Genomic DNA, 23,427 nt, shown 5'->3' with positions numbered 1-23,427 from the left:
AAAGTCTTACTTAAATGAAAGGCAGGCACCTGCAGTATTTGCGCTAATACTTTAGACCAAACGACGCCCGAAGCGCCGGTCCGGGTATTTCCATCTCTTCGAATGATTCAGTTGAGGCTTCAATGCCCCGCTCCTCGCCGTGCAGCGCCCAGCGGGACCAGGTGCGGCTCTCGCACGGCGGCGGCTGCGGCCGCGGGCCCGGGGCGGGCGGGACGAGCCTGGCGCCCCTCGCCGCACCTCGCAGTGCTCACGGCAGCTCTGTCCCTGCCCTCAGCTTCGAGCCAGAGGCAGAGGCTGCGGCGAAGTCGCTAACACCTCGCTCGCATTTCCCAAGGCATCTGGAGTACAGACACCTGCCATCAGGTGCTGGAGCACCGTGGGTGGAGGGGATATCCAGGGGTGCGCGGGCAGGGGCGGAAAGGCGAACCGCGAAGGCGCTTCCCCGGGCACGGGAACGTCCTCACACCGCCACTGCCCGTCCGCAGCGGGCGAGTTAGCGAGCAGGGAGGCGCATTGCCGCGGCCGGCTGCTTCGGGCCGCCGCTCCCAGCGGAAGGAGCCGGCGGGGGGCGCGGCGGGGGAGGGCCGGCAGCACCTGCCGGGCCCGGCGGCGGAGGAGCTGCCCAGCCCCGCGCCCGCGCCCTCCTTCCCTCCGCCCGCCCCGCGCTCATGCGCCCGCCGGAGGTTTAAAGCGGGAGCGGTGGCTGCCGTGCGCTGTTCGGCTCGGCGGAGGTGCGGGGCACGGCACGGCACGGACGGCACCCGCTCTCCGCCGCTCTCCTCGGCTCAGCTCTGCGCTGCCCCCGGTGCGGGCGCGCCCCGGTGCCGCCATGTGGCTCTCGGCCCTGCTCCTCGGTGGGTAGCGGGCAGCGGGCAGCGGCGGGGCCGGCGGGGCGGGCGCGGAGCAGCCCCCGACCCACTCCCTGTCTGTTCGCAGGCGCCTTCCTGCTCTCCGGCCCGGTGCGCGGCAGCGACGGCTCGGGTGAGTTGGCCGCTGTTCCCCCTCCGCATCCCGCGAGGGTTTCCCCTTCGGAGCGTCTGTGCCCGGCCCTGCCCTGCCCCGGCGCTCTGGCCGGGATGCGCGGGGAGCCCAGCCCGGGCCGGGCGCGGACGCGGGGCCGCCGCCGCTGGGAAGGGTGCGCGGAGCCCGCCGGTGGGAACCTGCAGAGGGACACGGAGCGTGTCTGGGAACGCTTCCAGACGGGGGTGAAAACTCCTCCCTGGCACGGGCTGAAGCAGCGCCCTGGTGCCAAGTGTCCCCATCGAGGGAAGTGCCGGTAGCAAGAGTGAGGGGGAGAGTGTTTGTGTGTGTTATAAAGGCGTTCGTACAGTGCTTGGCAATTTGAGGATCTCTGGCATATTTTAGACCATGGAATTGATTAAAAACATTTTAAAGTTGCCCTGCCATTATTTCGACCTGGAAAGCGAAAAAACATGCTTAGGATGCCTAGCAGGCTATGGCAGGGACTGCCTGTTGCACCATCCTGTGTTGGACTGCATCCTTGCTGCTGGAGAGCAGGCTCTCCCAGAACCAGAATAATTCCATGGGAACCAGGAGCCACGGGAAGCAGTTGGAGAAATATGTGACAGAAGGACGCAAGCAGTTTGTCTGCCCCTTTCAGTGGAACCATGCACCGAAGGAGGACAGGAGCCTCCAGAAGAACATGTTTCCAGATGCAGGCCTGGCCTGCAGAAGGTGAGTGACCCCAAGCTTTTCTGAATAGCTGTTAACAATTTCACAGTTATTAGGAATCAGGATTTGCTGCTCATTTTGTGTCGAATCAAAGATTTAGAAAATTCTTTTGTGCTAAACTGATAAAAGCTATCTGTTACAGAATTGCTATGGCTAATAAAAGGGAAAAATTGCAGAGCAATGGAAAACCCACTCTAACCGCCCAGTTCCTTTCCCTTTTTTTACTTTGCAGGTGCATTACACATGAAGTGGTGACAGTCTGGCAGGAAAAAAATTAATACTTTCTGGGATGCTTCCTTCAGGGCTGGAGAAGCCCCTGTAACCTGAAGGTATCTGGAACCAGCTAAAATATCATTAATGTGAACTGTTTTTGTAAGATATTGCCTCTTACCATTATTCTGAGCCTAAATTCAGCAGCATTTGGTTATTGAACTAGAAACTTGCATTTATAAAAGTGCCTAAATTCTGTTGCACAAAGCAATGAAAGAGCATTAATTTCCTCAAGACTCTACTGTATTTAGGCTCATAGTGTTTGTGAAGATCTTGGAGCATCTCAAAACTTTCTTTGTGCTCCCACTGGAATGGATACAGATGCTGCCAAGTGCAGCAGTTCTGGTTGCCACACACGAGGCTGTGTGGGTGGGTGAATGCTGCCATGTGGTGGCAAGTGGCCTTACATTGGTGAGAAAAGGGCAGGTCTCAGATTGAAATGAATTATATAGCTCTGACCAGGTTACTCTAAATCCCATTGCCCCTGTCCAGATCAGGATATGTACTGGAGATTTACATCAATTAGTAATCTGTGAACATGTTTTCCAAAATATGAAATATAGGTTTGCTAGTATGTCTTTTTTTTTCCAACTGTTGATACTCCTTGCATAAGATAGAAAAAACAGGCTTGTTTGAAGCCTCAAAGTAAAAAAGGACCTAAAATCTTTCTATTTTGAAAAAAAAAATACTAAATACTAAAAGAATAGGAAGCATAATAGGGATGTACTTCTCTATATTACAACTCATAAGGCTATTTTTCATGTAGGAACCCCTATTTTTAATTTTGTAATAATGTACATAAGATTCTTTTTTTCTTTGCATAAACAAACTGTTTTCACAAAGCAACGCATGAAAGCTTCAAGATTAGAAAAAATCAGGTTTTGCCTGTGGGTTTTAATCCTCTAGAATAACTTAAAGCAGTGGCTCATGCTAAAAACTGTCACAACTTTTATAGATTGACATAAGAGGTAGTTATTCATGGCAAAATCAGAGTACATGGCAGGAGGCACCAAAAAGATAGAAACTGATGGAATGATTGAAATCATGGTTGTTTTAAGAGATAAGTGAGTCTTTGCTTTTTTTTTTTCTTTTTTTAGGTCAACAATCAACAATGATGGAAGACATTCATCCCTACCATTAAATATGGCCTAAATCAGGAAGAATTACAGTTTATTTTCTTTGTACCTTGCTTTTGTAGGGTACTCTGATGTAGTGTGTTTCTGTGAAGCTTGAAGGGTGTGTGTCTTGACAGGATGGGGTGATAATTGTTTTATTGTGGTTCTAAAAGCCTAACTGAATGTAACAGAGTACAGGTCTCACATCTTCACCAGAGTCCAGAATGGCTGGAGTCTAGAACTGAATCCTTTCCTGTAAATTGTGAACTTATATTTATTTCTTGTAAAAATACTTGGATTTAGAGTATTGCACCACATAAGTATTGAAAGAAATGCCTCCACTGCTACTGCTCTTGCATTCTTCAATTACAGTGATTAAAACATACAGGTTTTATCTCAGTTACCTTATATATAGATACAGCTCTTTGGCAGTTTTTGCCATGTTAAAATATCTTGGATGGACTAACAAAACCAAGCACTTCTTCAAATTCAATAGTAATATCATATATGAAATTTGTTAGAATGATGAGTATGTAAGCTGTCAAATAATAATTTTATATATTCTAGTATTCTGACCTCAATAATACATTTTCATGTTTGCAATGAAATCATTGAAGTTTTGTGGGTTGGATAGCTGATGATGCATTAACAAACAGGGAAGAACAAAAGCCACTGCAGAGCTGATAATGTAAGTCTTAATTTTGGTAGTCAACAAAAAGATTTGCTTTCATTTTGATATTTCACCAAACACTTCTAATGTTAGTCTCTGTTTTAGAGGTATGGCTTAGAGAAAACTGAATCTACCTACAGAAAATACTAAAGTGGCATTTTTGCTTTTAATTAAGAGCATTATTTTCCTCAAAGTGTGTGTTTTTACCTCAGTGCTGATCCAGCTGAGGTATGAACTGCTAAATCCCCTAGCTCCAGCATGTCAGCTCTTCAGTTCACACAGCAGCAATGTGCACCCTTCCCTTGGAAGCCTGAGAGAAGGATCATGATAGTCTTTAGGCTGCCAGTACAGAAAAATCCTGTGGCTGGCCTACAATGGATTTCTGTGTTTTGATTGCCAGGGAAAACACAGAAAAATTATTTTTTCCCCCATCTTCTGTGCTGTGCAAAAGCCTGCCTCATGACAGTAATTAGTAAGTACCTGGTGATGAGGGAAATCCAGATCTCCAAGCAAGGCAGGGTTTGTTAGCTAGACACATCTAATTACTGTCTTTGCATGCACAGCCAGCCAGGGAATTCAGTCAAGTACATTACATTAGAAACGACAGGAGTTAAAACTTCCTGTGGTGTCTTGCACTTTTAGAGGCTGGAAAAATGTTGCAGGGTGAGAGGCACAAGCAGAGATTACCAGTGGTGCTTATTGCAATTACTCCTCCAAGGATTTCCAGCCTTGCAGCTGCTGTTTGATTTTGATGGTCTTGCTAGGTGTCATTTGGTGGATACTACTTGTTCAGTGCCCATTAATTAGCAAACACACTTGTAGAACTTCCATGAAAGGATTAGGGGACTCAAAGAGGAAAGGAAATCAGGGTTTTTTACTAATATATACCAATAATATAGCATTTTTGACCTTGAATCATGGGGCTTCTAGGTATAAGCACCAATTCTGCTTGATTTTTCCATCTTTTGTTTTTAAGGCAATTAAATAAGATTAAGCATGTCTAGGATGTGAGTAGGTAAGACTAAGTCCTAAAAGAAACTTTTTTATTTCTTAGAATACTTGAGAATCAAATTGAATCACTTTAGTTCTTGCTAGGTAGACAGCTTTTATTATCTTGAGAAGGGAAAAATAAGAAAGTGCTTACTGCTTTCTTTTCTTCTTAATCTGAACTATATTGGCAGATTCAGCATGTACAAGTCCCATGTTTGTGCTAACAAATAGCAGTAATGATTTTTCAGGAAGATGTGATTAGGTAGTTTAACATTGTTTCAGCATAGCATTAATGACTATTGTATATAATTAAGAGTAAAACTAATGCATAGTTGATGAATGTGTGTGTTCAAATTACACAGAATGAACAGACGTGTTTCACTCTGCATTTCTGGCTGCAACTGTTCTGCTTTTCAGCTCTAAAGTCAGTGAGATTAGCTGGAGGGATCACCTTTTCCATCCCCTGATGAAGAACAGCATATGCTCCAAGTGCTTTCATTTATAAGCAGCATATGTTAGGGTCAGGAAACACCCCAGGGCAAGAATGAAAATAGTGGGCAGAAAAGTAGGTGAGAGACAGATCACTGATCCCTGAAACATCCAGTCCTTGGCATATGATGCTGTGATGCACGCACTGGCACCTTGGCCAGCCTCTGCCAGCTTTCATCTGTGCAAAGGTAGTATTCCAGGTGCATTTATAAAAGGTTCTTGCATCTTCTAGGTGCCTTAGGAGCTTCAGAATAAACAGCCAGGCATGGGCTGGACTCGTGCTGCTGAATTGATAATGATCTAAGCCAAATCTCTAATTTGCTGTGCAACAGAGCAGGGGACTATGCTATCTTGTGTAGTGGGAGGATGGTAGTCACCATGCAAGATAAAGGCCTCAATGTTTTCAAAAGAAAAAGCACCAGTTTGCCAAGTGAAATTGTGTACTGATGTTAATCTGTGTCTGCATACCTCCACTGCACACAGGCAAGCACAGTGAAAGCTTAATGATGGTAACCTGGAGAGCAACTTCTGAAAAAAGGCAGAGTTCTACATAAAAAATGCATGTGCCTCAGCTGAATAAATAACTTTTGTATCACTGTATGAATCTGACAGTCCTCTGCACGATGATAATGATGTAAACTTCACTGTAATGAACTGATACCAATGTTCTAGATGTTACTCTATTACTGGAGCAACGAGATGTGTGTTCTTCTTTTTTTTCTTTAACACTGGCCTCAGTAGGATTTATTGCAAGAGGCTAAGGGAAATGCTACTGTCAACTTGCTTCATGAATGCCACTGGAGAGAGGATTCAGAATTTCCCAAGTGATTCATAGATATCTTATGGCTGGAGTTTTCTGTGGGGATGTCGGAGTGATTTAGTTTCTTCCTTGGAAACTGCCACCTGCATCTGTGGTCTATCAGCCCTCAAAGCTTTTCCCCTTGCCCTTCTGTCTCTGCAGTAAATTTACAGAAATGGATTGCTTTTCCTTGTGTAATGTTCCTTGATATTATTTTAATGTTGTTTGTGCAGGAGAGTTTTTTTCCTGCCACTTTTTTCCCATAAGTAATTTTGAAGTGTGTGCTTACTTGTCATAACTGTGTATTTGTAAGCTCCAAAGACATCTTTATAGGCATTGTATCTAATTTCAAATTCAGATATTGCTTTAAACTTGGAAACTGTAGAGACATTGAAAAAAAAATCCCAACAACAAACCCTTAAGATTTTCAGGTCAAAAGTTCTTCTTTTCTCTTTAGCTTCTACTGCTATCACGTGCTTTACAAGAGGACTTGACCTTAGAAAGGGGACAGAAGATGTCCTTTGCCCAGCAAACTGTCCTCTGTGGCAATTTTATGTCTTTGGGGATGGAGTTTATGCCTCTCTTTCGAGTGTCTGTGGAGCTGCCATACACAGGTAAGTCAGATCATTGCTAATCCATGTGCTAAGTGAGTTTATAAAGTCTCTGTCACACTTACAAAACTTAGCCTTTTGGTGCCACCATAGCAAAAATCTCTCTGGACTTTGGGTCCTGTTAACTCAATAGGAATGTCACTGGGAGAAGAGAAAACAAGGAAAAATAAAAAGAATGTCTGTGCAGCTTGCAAGTTATCTGAGTTGTGTTTGAGTGTTCCTCCAAACTGCTTTGTCAACTTTCTCTGACATGGCCCAGCATTGTCCACAGGTGGTCTTTCCCTGTAAAATCACATCTGTTACAAGTAGATATGGAAGGATACAGTACAAATAGTAACCAGTTGAAGAATAAAAGCAGATTCACTTTCTGACTTTCTTAAAATCTTGTGTCAAACAAACTATTTAAAAGAAATAGAGGAAAAATGGTTGTAATTTTTTTTAGCATCAAGCAACAGAAGAAAGCTCTATGAGAACATATTGGTGTGATGCTGCAGCTATCAGAGTATTTTTATGTTAAAATACCCACAATTATAAACTTAAAATTTTACAGAAATATAAATTGCTAGAAGATAAATGAGGAAAATAAAACCTTCTTGAGTTAACATTCCTTGCTAGACAATTTAAATGCCATTAAAAAACCCATGCTAAGCATTTTAAGTAATATTTAAGAAGCTGTCATTACTATCTAGAATCTTATTTAAAGTGTCAATTAAAATTTTATAACTTTTAAAAAGATTTCCAAAATTTGGGCTTCTTGTAGAGCGTTTAAAGTCCTAAGTAAACTAAAATGAACTGTTTAAAAAAAAAATTGACTTAAGGAGGGGTTTTGAGTAGAAACTCTGGAACTTCTCTAGTGCTGTAAAAGAATCTAGGGGCTAAGGTACTATAGGAGGAATTAGAAGGAGCTTGGGAGGTATCATGGGGATCTGTTTCTATTTGTTTTTAAAGCTGAAGAGTTTGTCTCATATTTACATATTTCCATGTGTATTTTATTGTTAGACAGGCTTCCTTCTGATGCTTCTATAAAAAGAATTAAGGTCTCCATTTAGAGTGTTTTAAGAGTCTTCATAGGTGTTTAAAAATATTACTCTATGATTCTTCACTCTTCCTAGCTGAGGAATATAAAAAAAGTTTGTGAAGAATGTCTAGATCAAAAGCAGGTAGTGACTTTGGGTTTGCTTTTTTTACTGTTTGTCGTTTTTGAACTGAGGAAAACTGAGATTTCTTTCCATTGTCTTTTTTTTTTCCTGAGGCAATGTTTGTATTTAGTGATGTAGCCATTTATTTTAACATTCCATTTCTTGCCAAAGATGTCTTTAAAGAGAAAAAAGCTCTTGCTGTCAAGACCTTTTCCTAAAGAGATTAAAGACTTGAATGTTTTGAAAAGACACAGAAGTTCCTGCCCAGTTCAACCAGGCAGCATTCTTGAACCCCCCATGCCAGGCTGTCAGTGACTGACTGCTGGCAAAGTCCCACCACAAAAGCTGCTGGGGCTCAGTTCTGTCACAGCTGGGAAATGCTTCCACAGAAGGAGGAGGTACAAGAAATGGCAGAGGCATATTTCTTTCATTGTTTGCATAGTCTTCCCCTAGATATTAAAGCACAAGCTTTATTTTATGATGTATCACTTAGCTCTTCACTGATGTTTGTACCTTATAAACCATGTGTACTACTGTTCTCCAGCCCAGAAACATGAGGCTGTAGAAAAATCCATGTGTTTCCATAGTAAGAGTCAATATAAATTGTACTTCCTGTGAAATATGCAACCCTTTTTGTACATCCTGCATCTAACAGTCTCTCTCCACAGACATTGTGAGAATACTGAGGGCTCTAATAGTGATAAAGAGATTAAAATATACTCACCTTTGTAATCTGTCTTCCAGATTGGATTTAAATTAATCTTGTTCAAGTCTTTGAGTGTGGTAGACTGTAGTAAGGGGTTTTGAAAAAGCAGACTAAAGGTGAAAAATTATCTGTTTAGGAGAACTGCTGTTTCTGAAGACTGTCTTTAAGTTGAAGACTATTAGTTCTGCTGGCATTTCATTCTCAGAACAGAATTTGCTACATGAGAATGTTTTGGTGGCTTTACTGCAACTGTTAACAGCTGTAACTAGTCCTAGCAAAAAAGGATTGATGCATGGAGAAGAGACAACAGCTGTTTAGTTCTCAGCTAAATTCAGTGCAGGCTGCAAAATCCAACAAAACATAGAAAATACTTGTTCCTTCTTGCTCTGTGTTGCAATGTCTAAAATCCATATTGGCATGAAAGAAACTTCTGAAGACATTCCCAATAGGTGCTTGGAGTTTGCCATTATTGTGACGTAAACAGATTTGTGCTTTGAAAATTTGGTAAATTTCTTCCAAATACCTGAAGTAACTGCTCGTTTCAAACCAGGTGTACCCTCCCTTTCACTGCCTGGTGAGTGCAGACAGCTCTGTACCTTTAGCACTGCGGGGTCCTGGCCCTGTGTCACCTGCCACGTGTCAGACAACCCAACCACCCAGCATTTCAGGAACCATCAGTCATGGGAGTGGGGCTCCTTCAGTTTCTTAAACAGGGCTCTCTTCCACATACACTTCAGTTTGCATGCTGGGTCTACATTGAGGCTGGAGTCCTTAATTTTGTATAAGTCAAATAGTGCTTAGTCCTATGAGTACTTCCATTACTTCGAGGCAGTTATTAATGCAAGAAAATACTATGTAATACATGAAAATAATTTAGGAGAATTCAGCTACAAATAATTCTGTGTACTACAGATGAATAATCTTTCTGCCTGTTTTAGCTTGTTATATTTGGCTTTTTCTCTCATTTTATGTGTAATTACTCTCAGGAAACAAAATATGTATTTAATATTACTCTTCTTCTGGGCAGAAGGATTAAAGATTTATTTGTTGAGGGAAGAATGGAGAACCTCCTACCAGGCTGACACTATGTAGGCATGAAGAACTGAGTTAAATCTACCACTGAGTGATTAATTGGATTAATAATCAGAAGGTCAAATGAAGGACTAGGTTCTCAGCTTGTGCAGTTCTGTTCCAGTGCCAATTCCACTAAATGGAGACTTAGTCCAATGTGCTAGTATTTAGATGTTAAATAGGCATGTAAATTTTTTCATAACCTTCCTAACTTGTCAAAGGGTGAAACCAGTTCTCACTAAGCACTGGGGTCCCAGAACTCAAGTCTAACAAAAGCATATCATGGTATCACTCAGCTGGCCACAAAGTGCCATAAACACAAATGGCACCTGAGCTGCCCCAGTGTTTGCTAGAAGAATATTACAAAAAGGTTGTCTGGCCAAAGGGATTCCTGAGCAGCTGTAGATCCCTGGGAAATGTTATCATGCCTGTTTCTGCTGCTGAACTTCTTTCCTGCCAAAAGAAATAGGGGTGCAGAGAAAGAAAGAAAGAAAGAACACTGCTTGGGGGTCCAGAGGATGCTGGCATGAAATCCTGAGCGGCTCCATATCAGTGATTGATGGCAATCAGGCAGCAGCAGGACACCAGCTTGGAGATGAGGAGGATAATTCTTGGGGTGGTGGAGAAAGGCTGATTATTTGGAAGGAGTTTGCAGGTGGTGATAGTAGGAAGGAAAGATGGGAATTCAGGCAATTCAGCTGTCCTGCCTAAAGTCCCTGAGGATAAACTGACTGTAGTAACATCTATAAGGATCACCTCCCATGGCCAGAAGATTCTCTTTGTGGTCTAGGCATCTGTTTTGATGTGTAGACTCCTTGAAAAATTCATTCAAAATTCAGCAACACCCTGCATCTCTTTCTCCAATAGTGCAAAGAAACACTTCTTGCACACTGGGGAAGTGCATGGGGATCTTAAAAACCTTGAATTTAGTGTAGTGATTTATCTTGATTAAGTTCAGATTTTTAAGTATGTTTTAGTTCTGTATTTTATAAGATCTTTCTGCTACCCTTGGCTGGTACACTTTCTTTCACAAGCTGTTGTGCAGTGAGGTACAGGATTCTGCCTTGTGTGTATCTGCTTTTCTGTTTGTATCCATTTTTGAGTGAAAAATACCATTTAGGTATAAATTACAGATTGTTATTAACAAGCTAGTCAAGAGAATGGACTGTCAGCTTTTACATAAAGCCCATGTTAAGCAGCATTGGCAGTAGCATATAACATAATAAACAGGGAAGTGAAAGCTGGTCCTGGAAAATCTGCTGAGCTCCAGTTTAACCAAAGCAGCCATGGCATGCAAGTCAGTCACACAGGAGCAAAGCACAGCAGTGAAAAGCAAAGCAGATTGCAGTGACATAAGTCATTCTGAGGAATGCACAGGCACTTCTTCACTCTTTAAAAACCATAGAGGGCAAACCTTGTTTTAAAAGTCAATCACAAATCATTGCAGAAAGGAATTTGCCAGTCTGCTTCAGAACACAAAGGTGAACTGGCAATATATGGTTTGCTCCACATCAGCAGATATAAACATGCACTCTGAGTAGACCTACCTGAAGAAACACCCCAGGTAAAACTGATCATATTGTAAAAGATGGCCTTAAACTGTTAACTCACCTACAGAACAAAATGGCAAGAAAGAAGGAATAAGTTTCATAAGGCTACAGGTCATGTTACGTTCACATCTAACATCAGCCCCCACCTGCATTAAAAGTAGCAGAGCTGTAGTGTGCAAAGTGTTTATCTTCAGAAGGCAGCAGGGAACTTTGACTTGTGCTCAAATACAGACTCATTTTCAGCAAGTAGATAAGGAGCAAATAAATCTACTCCATCTTCACTGTAAAGCTTCCAAATTCTCCTAGTGGAAACTAGGTAGATTATTATTTTCCTCTAGAATTTTCAATGAAATTTAATTAATAATTATTATTGCAATTAAAATGAAAAGACCAATGGACAAAATGGAATTATGTAGACAACACTGATCACAGTGTGGCTATAATAAGTTTAAATCATTGTTTCCAGAAATGCTTCTTAGGTTGAGCTCTCAATCTGAATGTTTTTCTTGAGTTCAGTTCAACACTCAAAGTTGTGAGTCCACAACCAAGAAAGAGAGATCCTGAGCTCTTCTTAGGAGCTAACCTGGGCATGGATCAGGTTTGCTGATGTAAGCCCAAAATATCATCGCTAAATTTGCAAGTACAAGCTTAAAATAGTAACTGTTCTAATTAAACACATTCCATTTGACACATTTCCTTATCCATTAAGACTGAGACACTTGTGAAGCCTTGAATGCCTAAGAGAACCAGGTACTGGAGAAGAAATTTGTATTCTAAGTAGATTGAAATATTCTAAGCACATTTTTGTGTCATTTTTCTCAAAGATAATTTTGACTTACTGAATTTTCCTGTCATTTAAAACTAACCAGTTAATGGCTCTTACCTGATTTTTATCTCACTGGTTTTTTTTAAGAACTATAAAGTGCTGTTTGTATTTGCTAACTTTATAATCTGATTTTAAATTAATTTAGGGTAACTTTACTAAAGCTCCTTTGTCTATATACTCTATAAAGTATTCCTGGATGAGAATATATCTGTATATTTTGAAACTATTCCAAGCTACTAGAATTAAACGTGTATAATCATAGTTCAATTTAGAAAGTAAGTCACATACATGAAGAATGAATGTCTTTTAACACTGCTCCAAATAGAATTTCATGTGGAAGTTGCCTTTACCATAGATATCCAGATCTCATATTATCAGAATTATATGTAAAGCTTTCTAAACTCTGGTCTTGATTATTCTACTTTCACAATGTGTTAAATCAGGTTGTCTTTTCAAGCAGAAAGCCAAACAGAATCAAAAAGCAAACACCAAGGCACACACTGCTGTGTTTATATAGTCATGAAATGATTGCTTGTCTCCCACTGAGCTGTACCTGCCCACATACGACAAGGCATCAAGTTTTGCTCCCTCTTAGAGAAGTACAACTTTGACTTTTGACCTCTAAAAATAATAAGAGATCTGACAATTCTGATCTTCTTACTGTCACTTAGGAATTGATATGGCCTGAAGCATTGCTGTTCTGCATTAGTCTAAATGCCAGAATTTTAGGCTTTCCTGACTTTTTAAAATAAATCTGTGTGATGCTCTATAGAATAGTTTCTTCTGAAGACTTTTCAGATTGTTCTAGCCTGAACACAACTGCCTGCCTGTATTGCATCTTTTTGAGAAGGCTGGTGACAAAAATTCTAATGATGGTATTACCTGTATTGCATTTTCTTGTGACTAAAATGTCTGATTTATACCAACTCTTTTTCAACCTTAGTGGGGTGATTACCAACACAGGAGGAGCTGTGAGGGTACAGACTCTCCCAGGACAGGAAAACTACCCTGCTGTAAATGCTAATGGCATCCAGTCTCAGGTGCTCTCTAGATGGGCTTCATCTTTCTCAGTGGCTGGTAGGTGGATCACACTGTTTTGCAAACTATATTGGAAGCTCTGGCAGAACCATGGGACACTTCCTCAGTGCTTCTGTATGCATTAAGAGAGTGATTGTTTAGCAACAGAAGGTTTCACTTCTAATTCATTATTTTAACTTTTTCCTCAATTACCTAAAGAAAAACTATTCCAGCTAGAGTAGCTGGTCTGTAACAGAAGCTGATACATAAAGATGGGTCAGTTATTTGGAATATAATGACATGATAGCAGGCAGTGGACAGTTCCATGACAGTTTAAGCTGATCAAAGTCAGTGCTATCCTGCCACTGCAGTCCAGTCCTCCTGCCACTTCCAGCCATTCAGTTTTATCCCTTCTCTCCCTCTGCCTGCATTTGTGCAGGGAACTGCACTTTGTCAGGCCCTTCAAATACCTTGTGCAGCGTTCCATGCAAAGAGAAAACTGACCCTCCAAAAATAGTAATAACATCAACTTAACATGTGATGCGGTCATTAAGCTACAGTGCAAAGTAGTGGTTTAGTCCAGAAGTTTCTGTCCCCATTGTTGAGTCGTTGTTAATTATTAATTGCCTAATTGCAAACCAGTTGTCATGCCTTGCCACTCAGGTGAGGCTAAACCACCCTCATAAAATTATATGCAGAAACATATTGGTTGTGTGTGTTGTTGTGTTTCAAAAATATTGAAGTGGGTGTTTGCTAGTATAGAAAATTTGTGAAGCAGATCTCTATAATGTGTTCTTATGTTTACACAGCTAAAATTCAGCCTACTATCTCTAAGATACTTGTATTCCTTGTGCTCATTGCAAGTTGCTAGCTAAGAACTTAAAATTAGAGGTGCTTTTGGTGAGGGTGAAGATGAAATCCAGTTCTCCAGATCAACTCCTCTCTTTATCTGCTGGAAATAATGGCTACTACAGCTCAAAACCTCTCATCAGATATATATGCTGTAGTTACTCATCAGCTGCTGTTGTTTCAAATGCAGAAATTAATTACCTGTAAAACAGGTAAGGACTGGATTACACCAAAGGTTTGTCTAGGCTCGTGTCCTGCTCCCAGAGTAGCTAATGGCAGACGACAAAGAAATGTTATTGCAAGTACAGTAATTCTTCAAGCACTTCATCTAAGAACACTAAAATCCAGTAAAAGTACTCTCATTTTAGCAGGTCCCAAGAGCACAGCCCTTGAAGCAGTGGGACGATCGGTGTCCACAGCCCGTCCTTCCACAGGTGCGTGATCCCTCAGCAAGGGGACATCATCCCCTCCAGATGGAGGCACTGCAGTGGGCAAGTCCCTGCCTAAGAGAATGTGTTCATGAGACTCATTTGTTTTTGAAGAAGAAAACAGCTGCAGTATCTGGTTTTGCAGTGTCTCTTTCACCAGAAAAATATAGGAATTGTATGTAATCTTGGAGATTGATTCTGATCTCACTAATGTTCATGCAAATTAAAAAAAAATTGAATGGTTTTTGAAAAGTAATAGAGATAACACAGAGGAAGGTAAGAGTTCATGAGCTCATGTGATGTTCATTCTTTTTAAGCCATAGAGAAGACAATGCATTCCTTCTTACAGAACTGCTGAACAGCTGAGTGCTGTCAGGACATGCATAGCAGAAATTTAGTTGTTTTTCACCACAGAAAATGCTGCATTAAGCCCTTTTAATGAAAGCTAGCGCTGTATAAGTACTGGACTTTGATATTGTTTGTGAATAGACCACCTGGTTTACAGTTTAAACCATGGTTTGCTTCCAAACCATTAAAAATCCATTGTACAGGAGGGTTGCTGACTGAGAAACAGTAGCACTTGGGAAGGTGAGGTACAGAAATCCACCTGGCTTTGTAAAACTCAGTAATCAGTCAGACACATGTAGAAAGGAAGGTTAAGCTGTTTCATTTGAAAAAGAATATTCTCCAGGAGCAAAGCAGTAGTAGCCCAAGTTTAATTATTAAAATGATTGACAATTCCTACTGCAGATAGATTGCACTGTAATTTCTTTAGTCAGAGCTTTTTCTGGTTTACCTCAGTCCATTCATCTTCTTGTTCTTAAATGATCCATGCTGGTTTTTTCACTGAAGGTAAAAGACCTAAGAAGACTCTTGATAAAAAGGCTGGAAACAAAGGTAAGAACACACAGATTTAACTTTTGCAAAGCAGAATCCTAACATTTATTTGATGTTAAAAAGTATAATTATTTTGCATGTTCACAGACTGTAAAGCTGATATTGCCTTTCTCATTGATGGAAGCTACAACATTGGCCAACGTAGGTTTAACTTGCAGAAAAACTTTGTTGGAAAAGTAGCTGTAATGTTGGGAATTGGAACAGAAGGGCCTCATGTTGGGGTCGTACAGGCCAGGTAAGAACAGATCTACACAAAATATAATGGAGTAATTGATAAGAGAAAACAATTAATATGTCACTTCTCCCTTTGCAGAACAATACCACTCCATAATGGCTGATGAATAGCAAGGGAAAGAGACTCTTGAGCCATAGCACTGTTTGCTCTGTGCTATACTGAGATGTGCATGTGACAGGACATGACAAATATGAACATTTTCTGTCTCTGATATTTGATATTGGACTAAAGAGAAGCTGGATGATTCACAGCTCCTCTGCTGTAGCTTTGCATCTCATCTTAGTAGAACAGCAGGAAACACCCTGAAAAAGAGAGATGCCAGTTTCTAAAAATTGTAGAGAGAATAGTCCCTAATGGCTATGTGCATGTACAAAACAAAAACCTCCTCTTACCTGATCTATATTTCAATATTTAAAAAATATTTTATCTTTAACTGATAAAATATTACAGCTGATATTTTTCAAATTGTAACTGGTCACTTGTTTTTGCTTTCTACTGTAAATTTTAAATGAAATCCAGAGACAGAATACTTAAAGTCTTTAATTTCTTTGTCAGTAGCTAGCATACCTTGAACTGCTCAAATCAAAACACTCAAACTGCACTTTGCAGGAATTTTTTATAGGGAAGGTATTTGTCATACAAATAGTAGAAAACCTGCCCATCTTTAGTTACACAGATTCCTTTAGTTTAATGACTGGCATGTTCCATTTTTTTCTTTATGTATTTTTGACCTAATGCTATCATCTGTTTGATAAGCATGAGAATCGGGCTGTCCTTAATTTATCCATTCAGGCAGATAATTCCTCTTCCTAAGGATTGCAAGACTTACTAAGCAAGAAGCACACTTACATTTTAGTATTGAAATCCAGAGAAGAATATATATTATCATGAGCAAAACTATTCCAAGTGTGTTTTGGCTTGCTAATGCCAGTATGAAAAGTGAACCTTATTACTCTGTTTTATTTTTCCACAGTGAACATCCAAAAATTGAATTCTATCTGAAAAACTTTACTGCTACAAAAGAAGTTTTGTTTGCCATAAAAGAATTAGGCTTCAGAGGAGGCAATTCCAATACAGGTGAGTTCATATTCTCCCTAAAACAGAAATTACTTCTTTACATATATATATATATATATGTGTGTGTGTGTGTGCGTGTAAATGTTGAAGTTCCTATAAATCACATAGGTCAGGAAGTTTTTTACATGCCACACTTACCTTAATCAGGTTCAGTGGTTTTCCACCAAAATATTGTCACATCTCACATTTAATTTAATTTCTAGAAGTTAGGCATGCTTATTACACATTTAATTAGATACAAGTGTTTATACTTGTATAAATGCTTCCTGAATTTTAACAGTAATTGACTTTTCACTAGTAACAGAATGATATCAATGATATCTTGGGACAAATTCATAAAAGGTTTAGTGTTTCTTTCTTGTTGGGTGGCTAATTAAAGAGTTAGACTAGGAGTAAAGAATAAGTGGTGGTGAGAAGACATCGTGGTTCAGCCCCAGGCAGCAACCAAGCCCCATGCAGCTGCTGGCTCACTTTCCCCTAGTGGGATGGGGGGAAAATTGGGAAGAGGAAAATGAGAAAATTTGTAGATTGATAGACAATTTATTTTAGAGAAACCAAAAGCCACTCACATAAGCACAGCAAAACAAGGAAATCAGTCACCATGTCCCATGGGTAAGCAAGTGTTCAGCCACCCCCAGGAAAGCAGGGCTCCAGCTCACCTAGCAGCTCATGCCAACACTCCAAATGTCCCCTCTCATTCATGCTCCTTCCCACACCTTTACATGCTGCCCATGACATATATGGTGTGGAATATCCCTGTGGCCAGCTTGGGGTCAGCTCTCCTGGCTCTGCACCTCCACCCTTCTCACAGGGCAGGGTGGCACAAGAGCCAGGAAAGGCACTGTGCAAGAGCTGCTCACCAATAACAAAAACATCCCCCTGCTGTCAACACAGTTTTCCACACAAATCCAAAACTCAGTCCCTACTAGCTAATCTGAAGAAAATTAATTATCACAGACAAAAACAGCCAGACATTGAAACCAAGCAACTAATTATATTGCATTTCACAAGCTAAATTTAGGTAGCTCCTGAACTTTCTTCCTTCCAATCCACTTGGCAGGTACTAATATACCTACTTGCTAGTAGGAAACTAGACCCATGAGCAAAAAAACATCTCAGGGAATTCCACCTCAGCTTTATCTGTGGGGTTTTTTGGTGGGAGGAGGGGTGTTGATTTAGGGTCATTAGTTTTTAATCCGGAGGTTGCCCAAGCTTCATTATTATCAAATTTCCTGGGGCACCAATTCAATGCTGCACTGGCTTAGTCCTGTAGTTATAACATAAATCCTGCACAATTTCAGATGGGAAGCTGATCCCACAATGTACCATCACTGTATGCATTATTTCTTCTTGTTCTTTTCCTGTTCAAACCAAGGCAAAGCTTTGAAGTACACAGCTCAGAAATTCTTCTCTTTGGAAAATGGAGCACGGAAGGGAATTCCCAAGATCATTGTAGTGTTCCTGGACGGCTGGCCCTCAGATGATCTAGAAGAAGCTGGCATAGTGGCCAGAGAATTTGGAGTCAACGTGTTCATTGTGTCTGTAGCAAAACCCACAACAGAGGAGCTGGGAATGGTACAAGACATTGGCTTTGTGGACAAAGTAAGAAAGAATGTCATTATTTGGTTTTCAGTCATGAATATAATTCTGGAGAATTTACAGTAAAATTCTAATGAACTAATCTATGTACATATAATAACTCATACAGACGTATAACATAAAAATCTTCTCTCAAACCAGCTGATTAAATTACCCCTGCTCATAAGTGATTTAAAAGATGAGCAGAAGGAAGGTTAAAGAAACACTGGAGATTGTTCCTTGCTAAAGGGGCCACACAAAGGTACCATTGTCCTCCCAGTTCAGAAGCTTGGCCAAGTTGTAGCTCCTGGAATTTGTGTTTGCATGAAGACTCTCAGGGTAGGAAATTCCCCTACCTCAGGTATGGCTGAATGTGCCAAATCAATGACATACTGATGTGATACATTCTCTCTCACAAAAGGGCAGACAGGGAGGTGCTTATTTCTTACTGATCTGTGGATAATTATTTACTTACTTTCACTACTAAGAGGACAGAAATTATGGAAAAACACATCCTAGCAAGCCTGTGAACAAGATTTTGATCTTGTAAGCAGAGTTTTGGATCTTGTTCCTTTTGAGTTAGAGCAGGAATTCAAACACCGATCACCTACTCTCACATGAGCTTTCTGATCAGTAGGTCTTTACTTACTCTGCAGTGAGAAAATCAGTCATTGTCCACAGGGAGGTTGTAGATGTCTAATTTCAGCAGAAATGGCATAAACAGACTAAAGCTCTGCTTCTTCTAGAGATTAGATATCTATCTGCTGACCCCAGAGGTACTGAAGGCAGAAGCACCATAGAAGCACCACAGAGTGGTGTGGGTTGGAAAGGGCCTTAAAGGTTAAATATTTCCCACCCCCTTGCCATGGACAGGGACACCACCACCCAATAGACCAGGTAGCTCAGGCTTGGCCGTGAACACTTTTGGGGAAGAGGCATCCACTATTCTGAGTAATTTCTTCCTAATATATACTCTAGATCTCTCCTATTTTAGGAGATCTCTTTGCCTTGTACGATCACTGTCTGTCCCTGTACAGACACAGAAAGACCTTAAGTGGCTGAGGCCTCTCCTCTCCTTCTTTATTTTGATCTTAGCTGGATTAGTTGGAGAGCTGATTTTGAATTTAATCCATTTTTCAGTTACCTTGTACTTCACATGCATCTGATGGAAGCTAGGGGAAAAGAAATTTTACTCTGAATGACCTGGAGCTGTATTTCTGCTCAACTCTGTCTGTGTTTGTGACACATTATAGATAAAAAATCCAAAGGTCTCACCAAGTTCAAAGGGAAAACACAGAGGCTAATTTTCAGAGTATAAGCAAAAATACAGAAATTTCAGTCCTTTGGCTATTTACTATCATGACTTTGTTCACGTACACAAAACAAAATTACAATTTTCAATTGTTGCACTTCTTGTGAAAAAAGTTAAATTATTTGAAAACTTTCAGATCTTGGGTGGCAGGGTTGGCTTTATTACTGGATAAAATAAGCTGCTTTCTGGCTTACATTGACTTCAAGTGCAGCTGTTTCAATTTCTTTAAAGACAATCACACAAAAACCCATCCTAAGTTCTCACCACGAGGCTTCATTTCTAACCTGCTTTTGAAAGAAAAATCATAGGTGTCTGAGTATTATCCACTGAACTGCTCAGTTGGCATTCACCCATTCCCTTTATGTTTTCAAACAGGCTGTCTGTAGAAACAATGGCTTCTTCTCTTACCAAATGCCCACCTGGTTTGGTACTACCAAATATGTCAAACCTCTTGTGCAAAAGCTGTGCTCACACGAGCAGATGTTGTGTAGCAAGACCTGCTACAACTCCGTCAACATCGGTTTCCTGATCGACGGCTCCAGCAGCATCGGCGAGAGCAACTTCCGCCTCGTGCTTGAGTTCGTGAGCAACGTGGCCAAAGCTTTTGAGATCTCTGACATCGGCTCCAAGGTGGCGGCCGTGCAGTTCACCTACGACCAGAGAACCGAGTTTGGCTTCACCGACTTTGTCAGCAAGGACAAGGTCCTGTCGGCCATCCGCGGCATCCGCTACATGAGCGGGGGCACCGCCACCGGCGATGCCATCTCCTTCACCACCAGGAATGTGTTTGGGCCAGTGAAGGATGGACCTAACAAGAATTTCCTCATCGTTCTGACCGATGGTCAGTCTTATGATGATGTTAGAGGACCTGCTGCAGCTGCACAAAAAGCAGGTAAGTTATGCATTTTGAAAAGCAGTGGAAGTTGATCCATCCTATTTCTGCTGTGCTGCAAATGTTAAGATTTTAAAGTTTGCAAAGTAGCTTACTTGGAATTCAGCAAAATGTAATGTTCCCCCTAGGAACTGTTTGCCATTAGGGTGAAACAAACCCCAGCAACCAGTAATACAGAGCCAGGTATGACTAGACTCACTTATGGCAGCTTAGGGATCAACATATACCCAGTCTCATTTCCCCAAACAGTAGAGCCAATAATGAGAGCCAAGTAGCTCCACCATCATCTAGGAAGGGAATAAGCAGTTGTGGCCAAAAAGCTCATTGGGCTCATTCAAGCCTCAAGTGAGGCTTGAACTATGAGTATATAAAGGCACTAAGCATACACAAAAGAACCAAATTTACTTTCAAAATCATTTTACACAGGGTTACTTATGTTTCAAGACTGACATTGTAACTGCTACAATCCTATGTGTCACTACAAGAACAACTCAGACATTAGCTCTTATGACGCCTCATATTTCCTTCAGATTTTTCCTGAGTCAAATCTAATTCCTGGTATTTAGTGGCAAAATCTAATTATCTTTGACAGATTGCAGATGTTGAAACATGCCTTTCAAATCCATATTGATTCATTAATGTAGAAATGGCTGGGTTTTTGTATCTGCAGGCAAAATGGTCTTTTTTTTATTTCCTTTTTGTAGGAATAACAGTCTTCTCTGTTGGTGTTGCCTGGGCACCTTTGGATGATCTGAAAGACATGGCTTCTGAACCAAGAGAATCTCATACTTTCTTCACCAGGGAGTTCACAGGATTGGAGCAGATGGTTCCTGATATTATTAGAGGCATCTGTAAAGACTTTTTGGACTCTAAACAATAAAAAAATCTGCAGTTCACTATTACTATTTGAAACTAAAAATCATGAAATTGAAATGGTCCCTCTAAAGTACAGATGTTTTATTCTTATATATGCCATCACAATACAGAGGAAGAAGGGCTACTTTTTTTTTTCTGTAATCAGTCAAAGATTTCTGTGAGCTTGTACTTGATCCTGAAGTGCAGGATTTGGCCAACAGTTAATATTTTCAACAAGCATATAGCATCCTGAAGTTCAAAGATTTGCATATCTTGCACTTAAGAATAGCAGATACCGAGAGGAAATAATACAGCTCTACCATTTTTTTCTGACACTTGCTAAATACCTTCTTAGGAGTTAAAAAAATCTTTAAATATAAGGTACTACCTTCTATAAGCTTTCTGTAGCTTACAATAAGCTTTCTGTAGCTTACAATTCTGTATCTTTGGAAAGAGTTCTGCTGATAACAGAAAGTACTTTCAGTGCTCCTGTTGTGCAACATCCATTATTGCCAGGCAGCTTAAGAAAAGATATGACAGATTGTAGCTGAAAGAGTCTATTTTTACTAGTTGGGGTTTTGTTGGATCTGGTTGGCAAATGTTATATCAAAAGTCATTTAACTTCAACCCACAGATTTCTGTGGATCTATTTGGTTGGTTCTTTTAGCACAGAATTTTAAAGGCATTTAAGGCACAGTAGAGAATCTGGATCCTAATATATTAGCTACTACTGCTGCTTTCTGCACCACTGAAGTCAACAGTGATATTCCAAATAAAACTGACAACCGGATATTTCCTGTCTGCTGCCTTGTACTGTCTTGATTTGACAAAGTTGTTATTGGCCAGACAGTTAGAGACAGGAATCTTGGGCCAAGAGATTAAATAAGACCACACAGTGGGAACTGAAAACATTCAAATTCAAGTCCAGAGGTACCTCAAACCTTTAAACCTAATGGATTTATATCAGATTACATGGTCAGAAAAGAAGAGAGTAGGCAGACACATTAAGTTGGATTTAGTAGTTCAGAGAATAACAACTTCAAAATGGTAGTAAAAACACCTTTATAGTTGTGTGAGGTTTTCTGAAGATAAAAGAACCGTTTTCTTGAAAAAGGATTTCATTTGATTACATACCTAGTAATGTTGATATATTTATATGCACACATATGTGGTTAAAATCATGTGATATTCACCAAGTTATTCCAGAGTCCTGGTGTGAATAACATACTCCAAATATTCTGAATAAAAAAAGGGGGTTTGCAAATAAAATGCATAGTAGAAAACAAAACAGCACTTTCCCTATCAATCTGGGGTTTCCCTTTTTTCCTCTCCCCCACTATTGATTGTAAAATTTCTAGTAGTTATGGAGTGGCACAGAAAGGATTGTATTCATTGGGCTTTTGCTGTGCACTTTTTAATAACTTATAACTGACTATGTATTACTCTAAACATAAATGGCAAAGATTCCTTGTATTTTTCTAGCAATTGTTATCCTTAATTTTGTTATGTGTTTATAGGTAAGAGTATTAAGCCTTTGCTGTATAAATTCATATGCTATATCAACTTTGTGCAAAAATTCAATTAATTTAGTTTATAAACTTTTTATAGAAATATATATTGCAAGAAAACTGGGAGTGCTGCCATCTGTTTTGATATCTCATAACACAGAAGTCTTTTTATGATGAACCTCATATAGTTTAGCTTGAGTAAGTTCTATGTGATACTTCCTAACTGTATGATCTTAAATTCCAAATAATTTTCAAATAATAAGGGTATTATTTTTACAAATATTTTCATTTGAATGAGTCAATATTGAAGTTTTAGTTTTGTTCACATTAGGTGTGATGCTAGTTAAATCATCTGAATATAAATAGTGTGCTGGCTGATAGGATCACATTTTCTCTCCTACTTTGCTTTTGCTGTTGCAAAGAAATAGGCAGCTTTAACTCCAATCATTGATCAGACAAAAAGCAGGTTTGCATCTCTGGGACACTGAAAACTGCAGAGCTAAGTCTCCACATATTTCCATTTCTCAGGAGTGGTGATGCCACATTACTTGCACCCTTCATACACTCTTATTACACTCAGGGAGTATAGAAAATACTTTTTAAAGATACAATGTTTATGTGCCAGCAAGCATTTGTGAGCAGTTTCGATCTGGGAAAAACATTGGTGGGATACAGAAAAGGAATGAGACCTGGTGAGATCCAAAGGCAGGGTGGAAAGGAAGTGGACTGTGCTGTAACTAGAAGGCAAATTTGGAGAAGGAACAGCATGGCAGAGGGCAGGCCAGGGCTGAAGCTCTGGTTTGTTAAACAAGGTAAGTGAAGCCACACACAAGGATTCAGTTTTATGCTGC

The 23,427-nt window shown here is 40.3% G+C and overlaps 1 protein-coding gene and 1 long non-coding RNA gene across 2 annotated transcripts in view; one reads left to right on the top strand and one right to left on the bottom strand.

The window, feature by feature from the left end:
- The window catches only part of LOC139589987 (uncharacterized), a 50,737-nt gene extending 50,298 nt beyond the window's left edge, over nt 1-439 (bottom strand). Inside the window, exon 1 of the long non-coding RNA XR_011679176.1 lies at nt 30-439. This is a non-coding gene — a long non-coding RNA (uncharacterized lncRNA). The remainder of the gene's footprint in view (nt 1-29) is intronic.
- Nucleotides 436-22,696, top strand: COCH (cochlin). The gene is made up of 11 exons (XM_071426973.1): nt 436-854; nt 937-981; nt 6,483-6,639; nt 12,872-13,005; nt 14,163-14,228; nt 15,075-15,119; nt 15,207-15,354; nt 16,328-16,431; nt 17,807-18,033; nt 19,697-20,213; nt 20,918-22,696. The coding sequence occupies exons 1-11, from the start codon at nt 830-832 to the stop codon at nt 21,091-21,093; spliced, it is 1,644 nt and encodes a 547-aa protein (XP_071283074.1). The 5' UTR covers nt 436-829; the 3' UTR covers nt 21,094-22,696.
- The last annotated feature ends 731 nt before the right edge of the window (nt 22,697-23,427 follow it).

This window comes from Agelaius tricolor, unplaced genomic scaffold (assembly GCF_023055355.1).
Source record: "Agelaius tricolor isolate 1412-34295 unplaced genomic scaffold, bAgeTri1.0.p SCAF_5, whole genome shotgun sequence".
Taxonomy (NCBI): Eukaryota; Metazoa; Chordata; class Aves; order Passeriformes; family Icteridae; genus Agelaius; species Agelaius tricolor.
The sequence above is the reverse complement of the archived record's forward strand: the minus strand, read 5'-3'. Positions and strand labels throughout refer to the sequence as shown.